General features: G+C 35.7%; 1 protein-coding gene across 1 annotated transcript in view; it reads right to left on the reverse strand.

Annotated features, from left to right (window-relative positions):
* The window catches only part of LOC129269619 (fibronectin-like), a 37,534-nt gene extending 14,690 nt beyond the window's left edge, over positions 1 to 22,844 (reverse strand). The window contains exons 1-20 of the mRNA XM_064105752.1: positions 22,841 to 22,844; positions 22,161 to 22,421; positions 21,367 to 21,633; positions 20,738 to 20,992; positions 19,656 to 19,907; positions 18,605 to 18,856; positions 15,389 to 15,649; positions 14,700 to 14,954; positions 13,635 to 13,886; positions 12,584 to 12,835; positions 12,041 to 12,301; positions 11,356 to 11,610; positions 10,274 to 10,525; positions 9,222 to 9,473; positions 8,679 to 8,939; positions 4,985 to 5,269; positions 3,275 to 3,420; positions 2,671 to 2,830; positions 1,516 to 1,638; positions 505 to 612 (exon numbers count right to left, since the gene is read on the reverse strand). Of these exons, the coding sequence (XP_063961822.1) occupies positions 505 to 612; positions 1,516 to 1,638; positions 2,671 to 2,830; positions 3,275 to 3,420; positions 4,985 to 5,269; positions 8,679 to 8,939; positions 9,222 to 9,473; positions 10,274 to 10,525; positions 11,356 to 11,610; positions 12,041 to 12,301; positions 12,584 to 12,835; positions 13,635 to 13,886; positions 14,700 to 14,954; positions 15,389 to 15,649; positions 18,605 to 18,856; positions 19,656 to 19,907; positions 20,738 to 20,992; positions 21,367 to 21,633; positions 22,161 to 22,421; positions 22,841 to 22,844 (4,414 nt within the window). The remainder of the gene's footprint in view (positions 1 to 504; positions 613 to 1,515; positions 1,639 to 2,670; positions 2,831 to 3,274; positions 3,421 to 4,984; positions 5,270 to 8,678; positions 8,940 to 9,221; positions 9,474 to 10,273; positions 10,526 to 11,355; positions 11,611 to 12,040; positions 12,302 to 12,583; positions 12,836 to 13,634; positions 13,887 to 14,699; positions 14,955 to 15,388; positions 15,650 to 18,604; positions 18,857 to 19,655; positions 19,908 to 20,737; positions 20,993 to 21,366; positions 21,634 to 22,160; positions 22,422 to 22,840) is intronic.
* Positions 22,845 to 26,310: the final 3,466 nt, after the last annotated feature.

The following is a 26,310-nucleotide window of genomic DNA, read 5'->3' on the forward strand; positions in this document are numbered from 1 at the left end:
ATAAAAGAAGAGTATGCTGGAAACACTTCAAAATACTTTGGGTCTTGGTGAATTGCATCGTTCATGATTAAACCATAATTACCTTTTCTAAAATGATTTGATTTTAAATTAATATTCAATTACATGTAATTAAAGAACTATTTGATAGATCCAGACTCCAGAAGCAGTACCCAATAATTTCAATCCAGTGTCGTAACCCAGTGCTTATCACTATTCACCTTTTTCAAAACAACTAAATAAAAAGTTAAAAATAATAGAAGTTGGCCATATAACCTTGATTTCAGCATTATTGTGGTTGTTTAAGCATATACAGTGCATATAATTCAAGTATATGAATATTGGCGCCAGATTCAACCTCTTGATCTTCATACCTATAAAATAATCCCCACAGTAAACAGTTTTCTGAACATCAATCAAACTACCTCCAACAGGAATTAAAGAAATATACCACATTACAACTCACACTTAAAGCAACAGTTGAAAAAAATATTCATGTTTACATACTTATCTCACAGTTTGTGCCAGTTATTCCTGCAAGGCAGCGACATATATAACCATTTTGAAGATCAGTGCAGGTTCCTCCATTTAGACAAGGAAAGCTGCTACATTCATCTAGAAGGGAATAAACATAAAGAACATTAATTATTATCAGGGCGTTGTTTCACAAAGAGTTAAGTGTCGCACCTAAATTCCCAGTTGCAAGCAGTATACATCACAGCATTAGTCAAATCATGCTAAAGGAGATGCAAGCTACTGGTATTAATCAATTAGGTTGCGTGTTACATATCGTGTGCGCATCAGGGGACCGTTTCATGAAAGTTGTCAGAACTGACAAGATGTCTTTCTCCGACTGTTACCATAGTGACAGTCAGAGGCCAGTGCCTTTCAGCCAATCAAAACCAAGTATTTCACTGAAATTGTCAGCACTGACAATTTAGTCAGTGCTGACAACTTTCATGAAACACCCAACAGGATTTAAGAATGACTTTATGTTAAATTCAAGTCTTTGTGAAACATTCCATGCTATAATTCTCCTCTACAATGTCAATTGGAAAAGTTTACGCTCCGTCAAGCGTTAATTTAATTTTCATAAAGCCGTTCCTAAGGTATGAACAAATTTACGCTTAACGGGTTATTACGTTCTTTGGTAATGATATACTCCACTTTCTCGATGCCATTTTAAGCAGAGGTTTCAACGAGATGGGAATTAATTTCCCAAAACCCCTAATCAAATTTTAATAAGCAATAAATTATGCATTAATATGCTTTTTAAAATAAGATATAATAAATAAATAATAATAATTTAATCTTCAGTCATCGAATATCAATCTAAATATTTTTGTTTATTACGGAGGCAATTATAAATGCATGTGTAGCCAACCAGATGACCACTATAAAAACTTGCAATCAATTATTTCCAGGGAACATGCTTTATCCATATCAAAGAAAATGTATTTCAGTTATTCCCTACTGACACACACATAAATTTGAGAATAATAAGATTATTATTATTACCCGTGTTTACTTCACAGGTAGTACCACTGAAACCATTGATGCATTCACATCTGAATCTGCCTCCTGATACACCAAAACACTGTCCATCATTCCTACATGGTCTACTTGCGCATTGGTTATCACCTGTAAGGAGAATGGAAAAAGTAAATTAGTTGTTCGCAATATTGGCATATCTAGAAAGACACCACTGATGCAATCACATAAGAATATGCTTTCTGATACACCAAAACACTGTCCATCATTCCTACACGGTCTACTTGTGCATTGATTATCCACCTGCACGAAGAATTTTTAAAAAGGTTGTAATCTGTCATTGGTAGAAATAGCAGTGTATCTAGAAAGACATGGGACACATGCACCAAGGCATATTTCAGGGATGCCCAAACGAATCGGAAATTTCATGGGGAGCAATCATATTCTTCTTTTTTTTTCTTCATTTTTTATATCTATCATATGACATTTGTTTCACAAACAAAAAAAAACCCTTGCAATATTGCACAATATGAAATTGGAAATGAATGAGAAGTATACAGTAAGACAGAAGGACAATCAGTCTATAAATATTTAAGACTTAATTTGACTCAGAGAAATAAGATGAGACATAGATAAAAGCAAGCTTTTAACACTGTACACAGTGTATCCAACAAAGAGAAAACCTATTCTTAAAGCTAGATATCACAATATTTAAATATGTTTTATCATAAATTAAACATTAAATAGCAAGTATGAAATCTCATCTTTGAATTTTATACCTAATACTCAGTGCATTGTTCATGCATTGCCGAATACTAACAACAAATTCTGAGGCATGTCAGAAATAAATTTCGCAGAAACTCACATGTGAATCAAAATCCACTCTCATGTAGAGATGATCAAAGGCAACTTAGCAAAGTATACGTCCCTTTATTAATCGAAGTCATCGCATTCTTAAATCTCAACCAATTCTTAAGCGCAACTCTGTGTTAATGCTGAATTTTGAAACTCTTCTTAATCATCTATGCAGGAACTATTCAGATCACACTTGGTATCAAAATGAAGAAGAGAAACTGAATTCCATTATTATATAAATGGCAGATTGTAAATCACTGACTATCTTGAATAAAGGTAACCATGGTAACTGGGAAAACAAGGATGGCTCGGTATCTTGGGACTCACCTCTATTTATTTCAAAGTTAGAATTTTGTTGCTGAAGTAGCTCGGCAAAATCACTAAATGTATCAGTTGAATTCCGATATGATACCAGTCCTATGGTAGAGGGTATGATAGGATTGAGTCCTGAGATGGCGTACGCCGTCTGACCAACTGGGATAATAGCCTGTTTGAATGTACATGTAATTAGAAAAAATCTTTATGAATCCTATCTGACCTGCAAATGATTTGTTTATCTCATTAACCAGGTGGTGTTTCATAATGCTGTTTGGAAATTATGAATGACTTTACACACAACTTGTATTTGGGTGTCAAATCAGATTCTCATTTATATTCCCATCATTTAAGGTAACACACACCTGAATACAAAGTGGACTACTTTTTGTCAAAAGTTGATTTAAGTTATAGGAAATTCACTTGAACTATCAAGATTCCTTGATTGATTGATGAAGAATTTATTTATCTTCAAATGTTTAAGAATGAAATCACAAGAGTAAATTGAGCTATATCAGAAAATATGAGGTCAAAATGTAGGGTAGTGCATAAGATCTGTAACAAATGCCAAGCTGGTGAAAGCAGTTTTATCCAACGTCCATGTGAGTGCCCTTACCTGTGCCAAAGTAGTTGGATCCTGGGTTTCTGCACCATGTATCACTATATACCCATCTATTCTCCCATCAGCAGGTGGATTCCACTCAAGCAGTACCGTCACTCCATTTATCTCAGTGAAGCGACCATTGATAGGTGGATTTGGTCCTGTGGTCATATGAGGTAGAGACATAACCATTATAGTATCTAGGGCTGATACGGTGACACATTCAAAGTCTGTTTTATATTAACAGAAAATAAGCAGCATGCAAAGCAATTTCGAAGGACTTTTATTCCTAGAGGGGGGAATCGACCCTTTCCCATAGGCTGCAGTACAAAATTTGAAATTCGAGGGGTACCCCACTAGAGTTCCAAAATTCCCGGGTATTTTCGCAGTGGAAATTTTCCATGGTGACATACAGGAATTTTGTGGGAATTTTAGAAATTTTCTGAAATTTTCAAGAAATTTTGGGAATTTGAAAAAAGTAACACAATTATTTTTGTATACAATAATTCAAAGGAGTACCCTGGCAGATGATGCTTGATTGTGCTTTCTCAGCAAGCACCAAGCCAAATATTATGCTAAAAAGGGCAGAATTTTAATGAACTCCATGTCAAAGTTGATCTACTCTATTACTGGCTGAATGCAATGTATGATGGCAGTACACTACACATGCTTTACACAAGGGAAATATGAGGCCTATTTGATATTCTGATCTTGTTGCAAATGATGAGAATCTTTATTAATTATTGTTGCATTACCATTATTATTATTATTATTATTCTATTAACATTATCTTGTCTCATTTATTTCTGCATAGCAGAAGTGAGAACTTGGTGCTGTTTGTGGCATTAATTTGACGAGTATAATTACAGACTGCTGATTCAAGGTCAAAGGTTATTTTATTCAATTCATCCTGTTAGGAATAAATATTTTGTTCATTTTTTTTCCAAAATACTAGATCAAATTAAATGAAACAGATATGAGACATTTTCTCAATCAAGGTCAAAGCTAATTTGAGGTCAACAAAGTAAGTGCATGATTTTTTTCTCCCTTTGTGAAAAATTACTAATCCTGGTTGTTTTCAAAGCCAGAAAGGCTGCTATATGAAATTGCATAATGCAGTCAAAACTGCCATTTTTCTTTCTTCCCACCCCTTTTTTGGAAGGAGGTATGTGGGGTGGAGGGGGCTATCTCAGAAATCAATTAGTAAACATGGTCGGTTCCATGTTCCATTGACCAGTTTTTGTGAAAAAATGAAAATTCCTGAAAATTCCCCAAATTCCCAGCAGCTAAAAATTCCTGAAACTTTCCATGGAAATTTTCCAAAATTTCTGGAAATTTTCAAGCCCTTTGCAACCATAGAACCCACAAACACCCCCCCCCCCACGTGATCCCCACTCATGACATAAAGGCATGTATGTGTTGAGTATAAGGACATGGACAGCAAGGGGGGGTATAATCCCAGTGACAGATGGTTTCAATTGCTTCTATTTCTCATCCAGGAGAATAACTCTTACATTCTTCTAAAATGGAATTTTCTAGAAGAAAATTACTTCAATTTCTCCACCCTGTAATATTCTCATGACTGCATAAAGAATAGATTTAGAGGCAAACCATTATTGGTAGCTCTTTTCACCTAAAGATGTGTTTAACTGTGAACTTATCATTGAGGCCTATTCAGCAACTGCTTATATCTTTGAAAAAAGGTGTATAAAGCCATCATCTTACTTGTGAAAACATCTAAATTGCCTTGATCCTCACGCACTCCAGTACTGGTCACACCTTGGATGTTAACATCGTATTCTGTGCCGGGTGTAAGGCCCATGGCAGTAACCACTATATTTCTACCATCACGATTCGCAGTGGCTGGAAGTTGTACTGAAAAAGTACCCCCTACTTCACTGACTGCTGCAATGTAGCTAGTATAGGTGAATTCGGGTCTGTCTTCCCACATGATGTCGAAGCTTGTCGTTTGGATGTTTTGAGCACTGGTGACAAGATTAAGCAGTGTATCTGTGAGAGAAGGCAATGTGCATAAGCTCTTATTATCCATTACTGAACAAACATATCCAAAACATTTCATATTATAAACTCGTTGACATTTAATACCCTACACATATACATGTATAAGTATAAGCAGAGGAAACCAAAACAAAATCAAAGAATCATCTGATTAACGCGAAGCTGAGAGAAACTGATATACTGACTTGGCAAAGTACAGATTTACCCCGATGATACCCCGTTTATTTACCCCGTTGATATGCAACTCGAGGAGCGGGGTAAATCTGTACTTTGCCAAGTCAGTCCATCAGTGTCTCTCAGCTTGGCTTTGATCAGATGATTCTTTGATTGATAATCTTTAGACATAAAAATAACATTTAAAAAGACAGCAACATGTACTCTTCGTTATTGCATTTATGCTTCTCTTCAGTACAAACAGTAAATTTCACATCACAACAAAAATAACGTCTGACCATCCAAGTGGAAACATATAAAAATGATAGATCATATGAGAGGAAATAATCTATCAGAAAATAAGCACGTATTATATAGATTTTTGTAAAGGATATGTGGGTGTTTTCATTAAATTGACAATTTATGATGTGTACATTCTTTATATATATATATATATTTATATATATATATATATATATATAAATGTGTAAAGTTATACATGTACAACAGCTTTGGCAACTCTTTTATTTAAATATTATATATATATATATATATATATATATATATATATATATATATATATATATATATATATATGCAGCAATGGAGATACACACCTGAAAGTTGACCCTGAGTCAACCGACTTGAAGTCAATTTACTCAGGGTCAATTTTCAGAACTTAGAAATTTTTTTGAGCTCGGAGAGTGTACTACGGGCGGCAATGGAGTGCTTTCACGATGGGAAACACAGTTGGGGGGTGTGATCGCTTATTAGAACAGCCACTACGTACATTCATAGACCTGCTGTGTGTTCTGCGGAGCGAGAGCTGATTTTGTGAAATAGTGTAGTCTTATTCCAGGAACGAATAAATAACTATACAAAAAAAGAGTAAAATTTTGATTTTTTTTTTTGTTTTGTAGTTGAATAATATGGTTCCAAGATTAATCACCAAAATATTTGTTCATTCAATTCAATTTGGATTACATCCAATTAAGTGTACTGAGGCCTAGATTAGTAGGGTTTCCAGGGCTGCAGTTGGGGGGGTTGATATTTGAATTAACAATAAAAATGAAAACAAAGGTAGATCGACTTGATTTCGATGTATACATAACATATCATAGATCCTGTCCATGTCTCAATTTTTATTTTTTTTGGGGGGGTGCAGTTGATATATCAATATAGCATAATACTCAGTATTATGATTATATTTCTTGATATAATGGACTAAAAGTGATGGAATGTTTTTGTACGGTGACTGGAGGTCACTGTCTGTAGTATTCACTTAACTTGATGTTGTTATGCCTCACTTCATGGATTTTCATGTTAAGATAACATTACCTCATCCCATACCCTGTCTATGACTTTTTTTTTCCAGCGGGGGGGGGGGGGGAATTGATATCATGATTTTGCATAAAACTGTTAATAAAACAACCTCAGTCGTGTGATTATATTCCTTCATGTAACTGACTAAAAGTGATGACATGTTTTTTTATAGATGACTTGAGGGTTTTGTGGGTAGTATCAACTTTACTTGAAGTTTTGGGTCACTTTATGGTTTTCATGTGTGTACATTGTCTAGAGACATTTAATTTATCCCGGCATGTCCGACATCCACGTATCATACCTACTCATACTATTTTTCCCCATTTATTCATTTATTTATTTATTCATTTTTTATTTGGGGGGGGGAGTTGATATTTAAAGACACACATTCCTCGCCAGTAGTTCTGCAGCATGGAGACTTAACGCAGCAATGCCCACGCGATTTCGTGCGAATGGGACTGTGTGTTGTTATGACTCTCTTTGTGGATTTTCAGGTCTAGATAACATTACCTTATATCCCTTAATGTGATCAACTCAAAGAGAATATATGTTTTAGTTTGCTGACTTGAGGTCAATAATGGTGGTATTCATCTTACCTGAAGTTGTTATGACTCTATTTGTGGATTTTCAGGAATAGATAACATTACCTTATATCCCTTAATATAATCGACTCAAAGTGATGATATATTTTACTTAGCTGACTTGAGGTCAATAATGGTGGTATTCATCTTACCTGAAGTTGTTATGACTCGATCTCTTTGTGGATTTTCAGGAATAGATAACATTACGTTCTTCTCATATCCTGTCCATATCTTATTATAATAGTTTTTTTTTTTTTGGGGGGGGGGTGGGGGGTGGAGCAGTTGGTATCTTACTTTAGCGTGAAACTGACCTAAAATATATAAAGTATCTAAAGTAAGATATCCCTCATTAAAATCGACTCAAAGTGATGATATGTTTTAGTTTGCTGACTTGAGGGCAATAATGGTGGTATTCATCTTACCTGAAGTTGTTATGACTCTATTTGTGGATTTTCAGCAGCGCGCCCCACAAAGACACAAACCCTACCAGAAGTAGGCCTACGCCACTGTCAGTACACTTTATTGGATGTCAAAATTGACGAATCTTGGAAAATAAGCCTCGAACCATAATATCACACCACAGTTTGAACAACAAAAACAAAACCAAACAATTTTAGAGCATTGTTATAATTATTATTTTACTTATTTATTTATTCTTGGAATAAGACTACACAACTACTCAAAATCGGCTCTCGCTCCGCAGAGTACGCAGTAGGTCTATGTACGTACGTATAGTGGCTGTTCTAATAAGCGACCACAACCCCACATTAATCGCTCTGCGTGGAACATTACAATGACAAATCTAGACTGATTATTTTGTTATTAAGGCATTATAATTAATACAGGAAACGCAAATAGAGATGAATAACCAAGCAATAACTCAAACCAGTTGAACAGTTATCAAGAAAACAGACAACATGTTAGAAAAATCAACTGAAAGAAACTGCAATCGTGATATAGCACTCCGTTGCCGCCCGCAGTACACTCTCTGAGCTCGAAAAAATTATAAGTCCTGAACATGACTCTGAGTAAAAGTCGGTTGACTCAGGGTCAACTTTCAGGTGTGTATCTCCATTGCTGCATATATATATATATATATATATATATATGTATATGCATATAATATATATATATATATATATATATATGTATATGCATATAATATATATATATATATATATATATATGTTGCTGTACATAACGTATATAAAATGCTGAAAGCTAATGCTTTTGCAAAAACCATAATTGCATGATTAGTATAAAAAAAAAATTAACTTTAAGTATCATGTTTTTTGGGGGGGTCATTGAGACCAATACGTGAAACTGTAAGATATTATGTGTACCTGTAGTTGCAGTAGCAGTGTCAATATCTGTCTGTTGTCCAGTATCAGTGTTAAATGCCCTTACAGTGATATCATATTGAGATGCAGGAGTAAGTCCAGTAAGGGTGAAATCAGTGGTGGGATGAAGAACCTGCCCCAGTTGCTGTTGCCCGTCTGGTCCAGTGTATATTATCTGATAGATATTGGTACCAGGGACAGGTGTCCAGCTTATGTCTACGGTGTTTGGTGTAACAGCACCCACAGTAACTGAAGTGTCAATACCTATAGCAACAGCAATATTTAAAGACTATTTTGAACATCTTGAGCTGAAAACCAAGACCCTTAGAAAAAGAATATTATATTAAAACTATTCTAACTGGGATTTTTCAGACAAGGCTTTTACAGGTGCAGGGGGAGCAAGTAGCCAATTAATGAGAGCTTTTTCTATATTTCATATTTCTAATTTAATCAAATTCATGAAATTTACTGTATATATCTGGCAGATATACATGTATACATTTGGATTATCTCAAGAATTCATTCAGATATAAATAAAAAGTGCACCTGTAGTGGCAGTTGTAGTGCCAACATCTACCAGTTGTCCACTGTTAGTAATAGCCCTCACTGTGATGTCATACTGAGATACAGGATTTAGTCCAGTAAGGATGGTGTCAGGGGTGGTCGGAAAATCTTGCAGCGCTTGCCCATCTGGTCCAGTGTAAATTACCTGATAAGTATTGGTATTGGGGATAGGGGTCCAGTCCAGGGCAATTGTGCTTGATGTAACTGGGCCCAAATTAACTGATGTGCCAATACCTGGAACGACAGATAATTGTAAGGACTTAAACAAACTGAAGACAAAACACTCTAGAAACATCATGTATATCTTCTGAAAGAATGAAAAAGCTTTTTTTTTTTCTTTAATCAAAAGCTTTCTTTTAATATTTTTAAAAGAGAAGAAATTTCCTTCAACTTTTCACTTCCAGTATGATATTTCCGAAAATAAGAACCTGCCTTTCGCATCAATCTATTTTCTTATGAGGCCCTGTACTTTTTTTTTTCTTTGCCGGTTAATTTCAAAACGTCTTGTTCATTTAATATTTTTTTGGATTTAGATTTATTTATTTTCAAACATAACTTTTGAAATATCTTAATGATGATAAGCCCGTTTGTAAATATTTTTGATATATAATTTAAATCATACCACTTGTGTCTTTATGTCTTTTTAATGTTTTCTGATTTCTTAATATATTTTCTATCTATTGATATTGTCAATAATTGTTCTTTTTAAAGTAATTTGGGTCGGATGTATTATAAGGAACTTTTCTCCTTGGCTGCTTCCCTCTTAATGTTTTTTTTTTGTAAACTTATATGTATTTGATGTTATGTATTCTTTCTTCCTCATGTATTTTATTATATGTTCCTCTTATGCAGATAGAAAAGAAGACCTGAATTGAAATTAAAAATATATATTTAAAGTGATAAGGACAAAGAATACAGATATCAATAACATGATTAATACATTCAAGTAGTACTGCAAATATGGGAAGGTCGAAATATTCATAACAGCTATTTACAATCTTTCTCCGATATGCAGACAAACTAAACATACAAACCTGTTGTAGCAGAAGCTGAACCAATTGGGATGGTCTGTCCGTCCACTGTAGTACCAAGAACAGTTATTGTGTACGTTGTACCTGGTTGCAGACTATCAATAACTGCCGGCGGTACAGGTGAATTGATAGATCCAGTGTGGAGGCCATCAGCACTGACAAAGTCTATGCGGTATGTCAAGGCATTTGTTATCTCTGTCCAACCTGCGCTGATTGAATTTGGAGTTGTTTCAGTTATTGAAACTTGTGTTGGAACTGCAAAAAACAACATCACCAAGATGCATTAGCATACATACTGTATCTGTAACTTCTGAAGGTTTCCATGGTGAAGCAGAAAGGGGGCAGCAGTTTCATAGTAAATCATGTATTCTTGAGTGGGCATGTGTTGGTCCTGAAAAGAACCACCTAAACTCAATATTTTTACAAATGTATTCTTGTTGTCTTCAGGAGAATGAGCAAGCGTAAAAAGAAGCTGTATACTCTAACGGAGATCCCTGTGCACAGTGCGTTGCGGAGTATACAGTATGTCTCTGATTGGATGGAAAAGTCATGATACAAATATATGAGTTGCAGATGTCAGTACACACATACGGACATAAGGGGTTCGAAAATAATAATGATAATGATAATAATAATAATGTTACTTATAAAGCGCCCAATCCACTCTGTAGAGTGCTCAAGGCGCATAAAGAGCTAAGAGTTCAATTAAAAGCACAAAGACCTGCTTGGTCTGTACTTAGTGATAAATGAAAGTCTGTATTGTGGTGCTGATCCAAAAATACTATGAAAAGCAAGCAACAAAATCTTAAAGATAATCTGATTTTTGATAGGGAGCCAGTGCAGCAAAGTCAAGATGGGAGTGATATTCCCGCATTCCCGCAACACCGCAACTCTGTCACTCACTCATAAGCGGATGTCATGTCATGTGACAGCGGATGTCATGTGACAGATGGACCATGCATTATGTGTTTCAGAGTTGATAGTGGATGAATCATACTAATCATACTAGATGAATTTTTTTCTTGAATGCATTTTCAGTGAGTTTTTCCTATGGATTTAATAACTATTATTTATGGAATATTTACCTGTAGTAGCGGTAGTGGTACCAACGGCTGATTGCTGTCCTTGGTTAGATGTTGAACGTACTGAGATGTCATACTGAGTGTCAGGAGTAAGTCCAGTAAGGATGATGTTGGGGCTGGTGCCAGACGAAACCATTCGTTGTGTTCCATCTGGTGCAGTGTAGGTTATCTCATAATTTATGTTGTCTGGCAAATTTGTCCAGCTGAGAGCTATCGTGTTTGGTGTCACCGAATCCACCATAACCTCATTCAGAATACCTACAGTTTATCAACAGTTATCAAGAAAACAGACAACATGTTAGAAAAATCAACTGAAAGAAACTGCAATCGTGATATAGCACTCCGTTGCCGCCCGCAGTACACTCTCTGAGCTCGAAAAAATTATAAGTCCTGAACATGACTCTGAGTAAAAGTCGGTTGACTCAGGGTCAACTTTCAGGTGTGTATCTCCATTGCTGCATATATATATATATATATATATATATATATATGTATATGCATATAATATATATATATATATATATATATATATGTTGCTGTACATAACGTATATAAAATGCTGAAAGCTAATGCTTTTGCAAAAACCATAATTGCATGATTAGTATTAAAAAAAAAATAACTTTAAGTATCATGTTTTTTGGGGGGGTCATTGAGACCAATACGTGAAACTGTAAGATATTATGTGTACCTGTAGTTGCAGTAGCAGTGTCAATATCTGTCTGTTGTCCAGTATCAGTGTTAAATGCCCTTACAGTGATATCATATTGAGATGCAGGAGTAAGTCCAGTAAGGGTGAAATCAGTGGTGGGATGAAGAACCTGCCCCAGTTGCTGTTGCCCGTCTGGTCCAGTGTATATTATCTGATAGATATTGGTACCAGGGACAGGTGTCCAGCTTATGTCTACGGTGTTTGGTGTAACAGCACCCACAGTAACTGAAGTGTCAATACCTATAGCAACAGCAATATTTAAAGACTATTTTGAACATCTTGAGCTGAAAACCAAGACCCTTAGAAAAAGAATATTATATTAAAACTATTCTAACTGGGATTTTTCAGACAAGGCTTTTACAGGTGCAGGGGGAGCAAGTAGCCAATTAATGAGAGCTTTTTCTATATTTCATATTTCTAATTTAATCAAATTCATGAAATTTACTGTATATATCTGGCAGATATACATGTATACATTTGGATTATCTCAAGAATTCATTCAGATATAAATAAAAAGTGCACCTGTAGTGGCAGTTGTAGTGCCAACATCTACCAGTTGTCCACTGTTAGTAATAGCCCTCACTGTGATGTCATACTGAGATACAGGATTTAGTCCAGTAAGGATGGTGTCAGGGGTGGTCGGAAAATCTTGCAGCGCTTGCCCATCTGGTCCAGTGTAAATTACCTGATAAGTATTGGTATTGGGGATAGGGGTCCAGTCCAGGGCAATTGTGCTTGATGTAACTGGGCCCAAATTAACTGATGTGCCAATACCTGGAACGACAGATAATTGTAAGGACTTAAACAAACTGAAGACAAAACACTCTAGAAACATCATGTATATCTTCTGAAAGAATGAAAAAGCTTTTTTTTTTTCTTTAATCAAAAGCTTTCTTTTAATATTTTTAAAAGAGAAGAAATTTCCTTCAACTTTTCACTTCCAGTATGATATTTCCGAAAATAAGAACCTGCCTTTCGCATCAATCTATTTTTTTATGAGGCCCTGTACTTTTTTTTTTCTTTGCCGGTTAATTTCAAAACGTCTTGTTCATTTAATATTTTTTTGGATTTAGATTTATTTATTTTCAAACATAACTTTTGAAATATCTTAATGATGATAAGCCCGTTTGTAAATATTTTTGATATATAATTTAAATCATACCACTTGTGTCTTTATGTCTTTTTAATGTTTTCTGATTTCTTAATATATTTTCTATCTATTGATATTGTCAATAATTGTTCTTTTTAAAGTAATTTGGGTCGGATGTATTATAAGGAACTTTTCTCCTTGGCTGCTTCCCTCTTAATGTTTTTTTTTGTAAACTTATATGTATTTGATGTTATGTATTCTTTCTTCCTCATGTATTTTATTATATGTTCCTCTTATGCAGATAGAAAAGAAGACCTGAATTGAAATTAAAAATATATATTTAAAGTGATAAGGACAAAGAATACAGATATCAATAACATGATTAATACATTCAAGTAGTACTGCAAATATGGGAAGGTCGAAATATTCATAACAGCTATTTACAATCTTTCTCCGATATGCAGACAAACTAAACATACAAACCTGTTGTAGCAGAAGCTGAACCAATTGGGATGGTCTGTCCGTCCACTGTAGTACCAAGAACAGTTATTGTGTACGTTGTACCTGGTTGCAGACTATCAATAACTGCCGGCGGTACAGGTGAATTGATAGATCCAGTGTGGAGGCCATCAGCACTGACAAAGTCTATGCGGTATGTCAAGGCATTTGTTATCTCTGTCCAACCTGCGCTGATTGAATTTGGAGTTGGTTCAGTTATTGAAACTTGTGTTGGAACTGCAAAAAACAACATCACCAAGATGCATTAGCATACATACTGTATCTGTAACTTCTGAAGGTTTCCATGGTGAAGCAGAAAGGGGGCAGCAGTTTCATAGTAAATCATGTATTCTTGAGTGGGCATGTGTTGGTCCTGAAAAGAACCACCTAAACTCAATATTTTTACAAATGTATTCTTGTTGTCTTCAGGAGAATGAGCAAGCGTAAAAAGAAGCTGTATACTCTAACGGAGATCCCTGTGCACAGTGCGTTGCGGAGTATACAGTATGTCTCTGATTGGATGGAAAAGTCATGACACAAATATATGAGTTGCAGATGTCAGTACACACATACGGACATAAGGGGTTCGAAAATAATAATGATAATGATAATAATAATAATGTTACTTATAAAGCGCCCAATCCACTCTGTAGAGTGCTCAAGGCGCATAAAGAGCTAAGAGTTCAATTAAAAGCACAAAGACCTGCTTGGTCTGTACTTAGTGATAAATGAAAGTCTGTATTGTGGTGCTGATCCAAAAATACTATGAAAAGCAAGCAACAAAATCTTAAAGATAATCTGATTTTTGATAGGGAGCCAGTGCAGCAAAGTCAAGATGGGAGTGATATTCCCGCATTCCCGCAAAACCGCAACTCTGTCACTCACTCATAAGCGGATGTCATGTCATGTGACAGATGGACCATGCATTATGTGTTTCAGAGTTGATAGTGGATGAATCATACTAATCATACTAGATGAAATTTTTTCTTGAATGCATTTTCAGTGAGTTTTTCCTATGGATTTAATAACTATTATTTATGGAATATTTACCTGTAGTAGCGGTAGTGGTACCAACGGCTGATTGCTGTCCTTGGTTAGATGTTGAACGTACTGAGATGTCATACTGAGTGTCAGGAGTAAGTCCAGTAAGGATGATGTTGGGGCTGGTGCCAGACGAAACCATTCGTTGTGTTCCATCTGGTGCAGTGTAGGTTATCTCATAATTTATGTTGTCTGGCAAATTTGTCCAGCTGAGAGCTATCGTGTTTGGTGTCACCGAATCCACCATAACCTCATTCAGAATACCTACAGTTTATCAACAGTTATCAAGAAAACAGACAACATGTTAGAAAAATCAACTGAAAGAAACTGCAATCGTGATATAGCACTCCGTTGCCGCCCGCAGTACACTCTCTGAGCTCGAAAAAATTATAAGTCCTGAACATGACTCTGAGTAAAAGTCGGTTGACTCAGGGTCAACTTTCAGGTGTGTATCTCCATTGCTGCATATATATATATATATATATATATATATATATATATGTATATGCATATAATATATATATATATATATATATATATATGTTGCTGTACATAACGTATATAAAATGCTGAAAGCTAATGCTTTTGCAAAAACCATAATTGCATGATTAGTATTAAAAAAAAATTAACTTTAAGTATCATGTTTTTTGGGGGGGTCATTGAGACCAATACGTGAAACTGTAAGATATTATGTGTACCTGTAGTTGCAGTAGCAGTGTCAATATCTGTCTGTTGTCCAGTATCAGTGTTAAATGCCCTTACAGTGATATCATATTGAGATGCAGGAGTAAGTCCAGTAAGGGTGAAATCAGTGGTGGGATGAAGAACCTGCCCCAGTTGCTGTTGCCCGTCTGGTCCAGTGTATATTATCTGATAGATATTGGTACCAGGGACAGGTGTCCAGCTTATGTCTACGGTGTTTGGTGTAACAGCACCCACAGTAACTGAAGTGTCAATACCTATAGCAACAGCAATATTTAAAGACTATTTTGAACATCTTGAGCTGAAAACCAAGACCCTTAGAAAAAGAATATTATTAGGTGGTCTGTCAACGACAGATCACCTATTGATTTCGCCAGAATTTTCTTTCTTTATTTATTTATTTTTATTTCTTCCGTACACTTTTTTGTACACGCGTTCATTCGAAATCGACATGGTCAATTTCCTTCAAATTTCTGTCAGTTATCAAGCCCTATGATTTCTAGTAAAATTAACTTTTTCAAGGTCATCACGTCATCGTGACGTCATCCAGGCGCCATTTTGTAAAATCACATTGTCGATCATATCTCCATTATCAATTATCAAAAATCAATCAAATTAACATCACATCAACTTCAGGTCAAGCGTCAACAGGTCATGTCATCAAAGGTCACCTGGAGGTCACGACGCGCGCGTACGCGCTCGTCAAAAATTTAAAATGCTCAAAATCACTTTTTGACTAAAGTAAAGTACGTTTTAGGTCATTTTAAGCATTTCAAAAATTTGCGCACGCACAGGTATGCGCGCGCGTTTTCGCGCGTAACGCCTTCAACGCAACGCAGAAACGCCGTTTTTTTTTATATCATTGCATTGATAATATAATTCTGAGCAATTTGATACATTGATCAACCTTCTACGACCATTAATAACGAAATTGACACCCGTTAAAGTTTGCAGCACGTGTGCGCGCGAGCTCTTACTATAGGCCATATATGGGCAAAAACATGCCTATTAAAAATTCACTGTAGCTCTTTAAATAGTCCGTTGGCCCCTAATCTTTTTTCATATATCGATAGAGTATGAGTTGTAGATTTGATTTCATGTCATTATTGTCCCTCAATTTGATCATGACGTCATCAAAATTGCGCCTAAACTGAAAATTTCATTTTTTCAAAAATGACGTCATCAAATTTATGCAAATTTGATCATAACTCCGTGAATATTGATCATTTTTCGCCCAGATTTCGATATGGTGTAGTTTAGAATGTACTCTTTCTCGTCAGTAAGCATGAATTTTCATTTTGAAAAACGCATCATGGTGTAAAATTGCGATGAAAAGAGGCATGTCATTTTTCCTCATTTTACGTGTAATCTCTATGGGACATGACTTTTTCTCAAAACTAGATTCTACATTCCTCTATTTCGTGAGCTATATCTCCATTTTTTCTTGTTAGTTATCCCTGAGCTTTTGGTATGTTGTAGCTGAGATTCTAAGCTTTCGGAAGTGTGCCCTCCTTTTTTCAAAGTCATTAGGTCATCGTGACGTCATCCAGGCGCCATTTTGTAAAAATCAGGTCATTATCATATCTCGATAACGAGTCATCAAAAATCAACTATATTTGGTATACATCAACTTCAGGTCAACGGTCAACTAAAAATTTCATCAAATTCCGCGCGCGCACCTCGACGCGCACGTACGCGCGCATTAAAATTTAAAAATGCTCAAATTCGTTCCAAATTAATTTTACATACGTTTCAGGCCATTTTAAGCATTTTGCAAAAAACGCGCGCACGCACATGCGCGCGCGTTTTTGCGCGTAATTGCATCTTCCAACATAGAATCGCCAATTTTTTTATATCAATGCATCGATAATATAATTCTGAACAATTTGATACATTGATCAACCTTCTACGACAAGTAATAACGAAATTATCACCTGTTAAACTTTGCAGCACGTGTGCGCGCGAGCTCTCACTACAGGCCATATATGGCCAAAAAAAAGGGGCAATTGAAAATTCACTATACCTCTTTAAATAGTCCGTTGACCCCAATTTTTTTTTCATATATCGATAGAGTATGACTTGTAGATTTGATTTCATGTCACCATTGTCCCTCAATTTGATCATGACGTCATCAAAATTGCGCCTAAACTGAAAATTTCATTTTTTCAAAAATGACGTCATCAAATTTATGCAAATTTGATCATAACTCCGTGAATATTGATCATTTTTCGCCCAGATTTCGATATGTTGTAGTTTAGAATGTACTCTTTCTCGTCAGTTAACATAAATTTTCATTTTGAAAAACGCATCATGGTGTAATATTGCGATGAAAAGAGGCATGTCATTTTTCATCATTTTACGTGTAATCTCTATGGGACATGACTTTTTCTCAAAACTAGATTCGACATTCCTCTATTTCGTGAGCCATATCTCCATTTCCTCTTGTCAGTTTTTCCTGAGCTTTTATTATGTTGTAGCTGAGATTCTAAGCCTTCGAAAGTGTCAACCTGTCTTTTCGATCAGATGCCGGGATCATGCCCGTTTTTCGCTTGCAAAATTGGATTTGTAATTCTCAAATTTGCTTACGTGTAATCTCTAGGGGAATGTGTAATCTCTATGGGGAATATCGTGGCTCAATGGATAACACACTTGACTTGAGTTCTCGGGGGCGCAGGATCGAGTCCTGGGGGTGAACAAGGTGTTTTTTTCTTCTTTTTTTTCTTCTTTTTACCACCTCGTACATGATCCTTTATGGTATTTAAAAGGTATGCAAGTTAAAATTAAGCAAGATTAAACAGATTATAATTACTATTTTCATATCACATTTTCATATATCAAAGAGACCCTTTTCACAGTTCTTTATCATCTCCCGACTTTCACAAGTATTCCATCCATAATTTGTCATCATGAAGATCATATTGATCTGCTTGAACATGGTTATAGTGATAATGTTGGCGAGAGTAAGGACAGACCACCTAATTCGTCCGCATGACGAATTAAAATCTAGTATTAAAACTATTCTAACTGGGATTTTTCAGACAAGGCTTTTACAGGTGCAGGGGGAGCAAGTAGCCAATTAATGAGAGCTTTTTCTATATTTCATATTTCTAATTTAATCAAATTCATGAAATTTACTGTATATATCTGGCAGATATACATGTATACATTTGGATTATCTCAAGAATTCATTCAGATATAAATAAAAAGTGCACCTGTAGTGGCAGTTGTAGTGCCAACATCTACCAGTTGTCCACTGTTAGTAATAGCCCTCACTGTGATGTCATACTGAGATACAGGATTTAGTCCAGTAAGGATGGTGTCAGGGGTGGTCGGAAAATCTTGCAGCGCTTGCCCATCTGGTCCAGTGTAAATTACCTGATAAGTATTGGTATTGGGGATAGGGGTCCAGTCCAGGGCAATTGTGCTTGATGTAACTGGGCCCAAATTAACTGATGTGCCAATACCTGGAACGACAGATAATTGTAAGGACTTAAACAAACTGAAGACAAAACACTCTAGAAACATCATGTATATCTTCTGAAAGAATGAAAAAGCTTTTTTTTTTTCTTTAATCAAAAGCTTTCTTTTAATATTTTTAAAAGAGAAGAAATTTCCTTCAACTTTTCACTTCCAGTATGATATTTCCGAAAATAAGAACCTGCCTTTCGCATCAATCTATTTTCTTATGAGGCCCTGTACTTTTTTTTTTCTTTGCCGGTTAATTTCAAAACGTCTTGTTCATTTAATATTTTTTTGGATTTAGATTTATTTATTTTCAAACATAACTTTTGAAATATCTTAATGATGATAAGCCCGTTTGTAAATATTTTTGATATATAATTTAAATCATACCACTTGTGTCTTTATGTCTTTTTAATGTTTTCTGATTTCTTAATATATTTTCTATCTATTGATATTGTCAATAATTGTTCTTTTTAAAGTAATTTGGGTCGGATGTATTATAAGGAACTTTTCTCCTTGGCTGCTTCCCTCTTAATGTTTTTTTTTGTAAACTTATATGTATTTGATGTTATGTATTCTTTCTTCCTCATGTATTTTATTATATGTTCCTCTTATGCAGATAGAAAAGAAGACCTGAATTGAAATTAAAAATATATATTTAAAGTGATAAGGACAAAGAATACAGATATCAATAACATGATTAATACATTCAAGTAGTACTGCAAATATGGGAAGGTCGAAATATTCATAACAGCTATTTACAATCTTTCTCCGATATGCAGACAAACTAAACATACAAACCTGTTGTAGCAGAAGCTGAACCAATTGGGATGGTCTGTCCGTCCACTGTAGTACCAAGAACAGTTATTGTGTACGTTGTACCTGGTTGCAGACTATCAATAACTGCCGGCGGTACAGGTGAATTGATAGATCCAGTGTGGAGGCCATCAGCACTGACAAAGTCTATGCGGTATGTCAAGGCATTTGTTATCTCTGTCCAACCTGCGCTGATTGAATTTGGAGTTGTTTCAGTTATTGAAACTTGTGTTGGAACTGCAAAAAACAACATCACCAAGATGCATTAGCATACATACTGTATCTGTAACTTCTGAAGGTTTCCATGGTGAAGCAGAAAGGGGGCAGCAGTTTCATAGTAAATCATGTATTCTTGAGTGGGCATGTGTTGGTCCTGAAAAGAACCACCTAAACTCAATATTTTTACAAATGTATTCTTGTTGTCTTCAGGAGAATGAGCAAGCGTAAAAAGAAGCTGTATACTCTAACGGAGATCCCTGTGCACAGTGCGTTGCGGAGTATACAGTATGTCTCAGATTGGATGGAAAAGTCATGACACAAATATATGAGTTGCAGATGTCAGTACACACATACGGACATAAGGGGTTCGAAAATAATAATGATAATGATAATAATAATAATGTTACTTATAAAGCGCCCAATCCACTCTGTAGAGTGCTCAAGGCGCATAAAGAGCTAAGAGTTCAATTAAAAGCACAAAGACCTGCTTGGTCTGTACTTAGTGATAAATGAAAGTCTGTATTGTGGTGCTGATCCAAAAATACTATGAAAAGCAAGCAACAAAATCTTAAAGATAATCTGATTTTTGATAGGGAGCCAGTGCAGCAAAGTCAAGATGGGAGTGATATTCCCGCATTCCCGCAACACCGCAACTCTGTCACTCACTCATAAGCGGATGTCATGTCATGTGACAGCGGATGTCATGTGACAGATGGACCATGCATTATGTGTTTCAGAGTTGATAGTGGATGAATCATACTAATCATACTAGATGAAATTTTTTCTTGAATGCATTTTCAGTGAGTTTTTCCTATGGATTTAATAACTATTATTTATGGAATATTTACCTGTAGTAGCGGTAGTGGTACCAACGGCTGATTGCTGTCCTTGGTTAGATGTTGAACGTACTGAGATGTCATACTGAGTGTCAGGAGTAAGTCCAGTAAGGATGATGTTGGGGCTGGTGCCAGACGAAACCATTCGTTGTGTTCCATCTGGTGCAGTGTAGGTTATCTCATAATTTATGTTGTCTGGCAAATTTGTCCAGCTGAGAGCTATCGTGTTTGGTGTCACCGAATCCACCATAACCTCATTCAGAATACCTACAGTTTAAATTTATATCATTTTTATTTGTCATTCACCTGCACTCATCAAGAGATAATCTCACTAACCTTTTTTTTTCTTTTCAACACCAGATGAGTAAAGGGTTAATTACGTTAAAAAAATAATATGATTGAGTCATCAAAGGGCATGAGAAAATGAGAATGAAGACAAAAATTACAAAAAATTGCAATAAATAGACAACGGGACTATTTCTGTACTTTACGAAAAAGGATTTCTGTATAAAAGATAATACTCTATAAAATGTTTAAACACGTGGTTCCAGACTTTGGTACCATTTTGGGCTGCATAACACTACCAAGAACCATCAACATAGCCTTTAGATGTCGTGATTGAAGATAAATTGTGTACGGACCTGTTGTTGGCGTGATGCTTCCAACTTCCAATGGTGCACCTCCCGGGAAAGCCACAACTCGAATATCATACATTGTAGCTGGTGTGAGTCCAGTTAGTGTGGTTTGGCTGTTTTGTGGTCCATTAGGAACTAATATTTGTTCTTCCGGTTGAGTAGAGCCAGTAGGCCTATATAAAACCTGGTAAAAAGTACTACCATCTATCGCCGTCCAGGAAAGTGTAACCGTGTTCTCTGTAACTGAATCCAATGTTACCGTCGTATCCAAACCTGGTAAAAACATTGCAAGATAAAAATAAGTCTCCATCCAACTAAACTCTACAATGTAGAGCAAAGAGTAAAATGTAGTTTTATATATAACCTAGATAATGGACATACTTTCTTAAGTGAAAGAAATACAAATGAAATCTAGAAACAGAGATCTATCAGAGAGGCCTAGGAAATCCCTCTGACCACCCCCTTCATCTTTGAGATTAACGGCTTCCCGTCAATTTCATTACTAAAAATTTGTGTTTCACCTGCCCTCATAGAATGCCGTACGACTACAATCCGTATTGATATTTTGATATTCCATTCTAATTAATAGCTGTATCGTGCAATTATCAATTAATCAGCATACAACTCTTAATCACACACATTAACCCAATCTTACACACACACATACACACCCTGCCTGACACACATGCACCCTCATGCTAATGCTTTTTGCAAAATCAATAAATACCTAATTTACCCCGAAAAACAATGAACTTTAAGTATTTTTTTTTTGTCATTGAGACCAATACAAGAATGTGTACCTGTAGTTACAGTAGCAGTGCCAATATCTGTCTGTTGTCCAGTATCAGTGTTAAATGCCCTTACAGTGAAGTCATACTGAGATGCAGGAGTAAGTCCAGTAAGGGTGAAATCAGTGGTGGGATGAAAAACCTGCCCCAGTTGCTGTTGCCCGTCTGGTCTAGTGTATATGATTTGATAGATATTGGTACCAGGGACAGGTGTCCAGCTGATGTCTATGGTGTTTGATGTAACAGCACCCACAGTAACTGAAGTGTCAATACCTATAGCAACAGCAATATTTAAGGACAATTTTTTTAAATCTTGAGCTGAAAACCAATACCCTCAGAGAAAAATAAATATTACATTAACTTTATTTCAACTGGGCTTTTTCAGACCAGGCTTTAACATGTGTGTGTGTGTGTGGGGGGGGCAACTGTCCAATTAATATGAACTTTGTCTATATTTCATATCTCTAATTTAATCAAATTCATCAAATGACATGCAGATGTGTAAAGTTGGGTTATCTCAAGAATTCATGCAGAAATAGATGAAAAGTGCACCTGTAGTGGCAGTTGTAGTGCCAACATCTACCAGTTGTCCACTGTTAGTAATAGCCCTCACTGTGATGTCATACTGAGATACAGGATTTAGTCCGGTAAGTATGGTGTCAGGGGTGGTCGACAAAACCTGCTGCACTTGCCCATCTGGTCCAGTGTAAGTTACCTGATAAGTATTGGTATCGGGGATAGGGGTCCAGTCCAGGGCAATTGTGCTTGATGTAACTGGGCCCAAATTAACTGAAGTGCCAATACCTGAAGTAACAGATAATTGTAAGGACTTTAAGAAAAAAAATCAAACTGAAGACAAAACACTTTCGAAGCATAATTTTCATCTTGTAAAAGAATAAACAGTTTTTGTTTCTTTATTCAAAAGCTTTCATTCAATATCTTTAAACAGAGAAGAAATTTCTTTCTATTTCACTTTCACTTCAAAAAAAAATTTCTAAAATAATAACTTGCCTTTCGCATAAATCTATTTTCTTTTGTGGCCCAGTACTTTGGAATTCTTTGCCGGTTAATTTGAAAATGTTGTGTTCATTTAATATTTTCAAACATAACTTGGAAAATATCTTAATGATAATTAAACCCATTCGTAAATATTTTTATATATAATTTAAATCATACTACTTGTGTCTCTATGTCTTTTTAATGTTTTCTAATTGTTTAATATATTTTGTAACTATTGATTTTGTCAAGCAATTTGGGTCAGACGTATTATAAGGACATTTTCTCCTTGGCTGCTTCCCTTTCAATGCTTTTTTTTTTCTTGTAAACCTATTATGTCTTTGATGTTATGTATTCTTTATTCCTCATGTATTTAATCATATGTTCATCCTATGCAGAGAGAAAAATAATTGACACAAACAAAAATATTTAAAGTGATGAGTACAAAGAATACAGATATCACTAACATGATTAATCAATGTGGCACTGCAAATATGGGAAGGTCTTAATATTCATAACATCTATTTACAATCTTTCTCCGGTATGTAGACAAGTTAAATATACCAACCTGTTGTAGCAGAAGCTGTACCAATTGGGATGGTCTGTCCGTCCACTGTAGTACCAAGAACAGTTATTGTGTACGTTGTACCTGGTTGTAGACTATCAATAACTGCCGGGGGTACAGGTGAATTGATAGATCCAATGTGTAGGCCATCAGCACTGACAAAGTCTATGCGGTATGTCAAGGCATTTGTTATCTCTGTCCAACTTGCGCTGATTGAATTTGGAGTTGTTTCAGTTATTGAAACTTGTGTTGGAACTGCAAAAAACAAGATGAAGCAGAAAGGGGGTAGCAGTTTCACGGTAAATCATGTATTCTTGAGTGGGCATGTGTTGGTCCTGAAAAGAACCTTCTAAACTTAATAGTTTTACAACTGTGTTCTTGTTGACTTCAGGAGAATGAGCAAACGTAAAAAGAAGCTTATACTCTAACGGGGATCCCTGTGCACAGTGCGTTGCAGAGTATATGTCTCTGATTGGATGGAAAAGTCCCGACACAAATATATGAGTTGCAGATGTCAGTAACAACATACGGACATAAGGGGCTTAATAATAATAATAATAATAATGTGACTTATAAAGCGCCCAATCCACTCTGTAGAGTGCTCAAGGGGCATAAAGAGCTAAGAGTTCAATAAAAGCGTAAAGACATGCTTGGTCTGTACTTAGTGGTAAATGAAAGACTGTATTGTGGTGCTGATCCAAGAATACTATAAAAAGCAAGCTACAAAATCTTAAAGATAATCTGATTTTTGATAGGGAGCCAGTGTAGCAAAGTCAAGATGGGAGTGATATGAGAGCGTTTATTTGACAAGGTAATGATGCGAGCAGCTGCATTCTGAAGCTAAAATAAATGAACCTGCGGTAAATAGAACAAAAGGACATTACAGAAATCAATGCATGAACTACATGTATCTTTTCTGTCGCAGACTTAGATAAAAAAAAATCCGGATAAAACCTAGGTTACGTAGATGGTACCGAAGTGATTTACAGATATTTGAGACTTGGGAAGACATTGTCATATGTGAATCAAAAGTTACTCCAAGATTACGGCAAGTCTGAGACAAGTGAATTGTGTGTCCAGAAAATGAAAAGGAATCAACATCAATTTTATTGAGCTGCATGCGCTTTAGAGCAAAACATAATAAATTCACACTTATCTAAATTTGCTATACAATGAAAACTATTACCATTCCCGCAACTCTGTCACTCACTCATAAGCGGATGTCATGTCATGTGACAGCGGATGTCATGTGACAGATGGACCATCCATTATGTGTTTCAGAGTTGATAGTGGATGAATCATACTAATCATACTAGATAAAATTTCTTCTTGAATGCATTTTCAGTGAGTTTTTCCTATGGATTTAAAAACTATTATTTATGGAATATTTACCTGTAGTAGCGGTAGTGGTACCAATGGCTGATTGCTGTCCTTGGTTAGATGTTGAACGTACTGAGATGTCATACTGAGTGCCAGGAGTAAGTCCAGTAAGGTTGATGTTGGGGCTGGTGCCTGACGAAACTATTCGTTGTGTTCCATCTGGTGCAGTGTAGGTTATCTCATAATTTATGTTGTCTGGCAAATTTGTCCAGCGGAGAGCTATCGTGTTTGGTGTTACAGAATCCACAATAACCTCATTTAGAATACCTACAATTTAAATTTATATCATCTTTATTTGTCATTCATCTGCGCTCATCAATAATTTTAATTGACCTAAACATTCAAGAGATAATCACACCAACCTTTTTTTTTTCAACACCAGATGAGTAAAGGGTTAATTACGTTAAAAAAATGTGATTGAGTCATCAAAGGGCATAAGAATATCAGAATGAAGACAATCAAATTCTACAAATTCAAAAATGATAAAAAACAAAACAAACAGGGTAGGCAGATGACACGAATGGCGTGTTCATCAAACTCTCCAGCAAAGTCTTGAAGGTACCGCTCATCAAATGAGATGATAACAGGAACTGTCGAGTATCCTATGGATGTTGAGAGCCAACAGACTTTCCCATCCCTTCACATTAGACTGATGTTGGCCTCTTATCACTCCCACTCGTCAACTTGTCATGAAAAGCCTCAGAAGGTTGAAAATGGTAGTTAATCCAACATGTAGCCTGGTAAATTTCTAAAGGATGCAAAAAACTGCTAAGAAATAAGCTCCTGGGTCCCATCTCACAAAGAGCTGTGATTGATCTGATCAACCTCAACTCTGGAAATAAACCAATGTCGTATTTTTTTCATCCAAGTAATTTTCAATGTTCCTTTGTAAACAAAGAGAAGCACACCTAGATTGTGAAAATAATGAAGCATGCATGAATATACCTATTTATAGAACGTTTTTTAACAGACATATGCATTTTAGATATTGGGGTTGCTGGTTTTTCATAGTTGTGGTTGATTGGATCAATAGCAACTCTTTGTAAGACGAGCCCCTGGACAAGTGATGGATGAATTATCGTTTTGATCAAGACCGAGCATGTTGAGAGAAAAAATCTGCAATTCTGGAAGATAATAATAATAATAATAACGCAGTTCTTGTATAGCGTATATCACATTATTTCATAACGTCCATATGCGCTTCCAAAGGACTCGGATATT

The sequence above is a fragment of the Lytechinus pictus genome, chromosome 10, assembly GCF_037042905.1.
Source record: "Lytechinus pictus isolate F3 Inbred chromosome 10, Lp3.0, whole genome shotgun sequence".
In the NCBI taxonomy this organism is placed as follows: domain Eukaryota; kingdom Metazoa; phylum Echinodermata; class Echinoidea; order Temnopleuroida; family Toxopneustidae; genus Lytechinus; species Lytechinus pictus.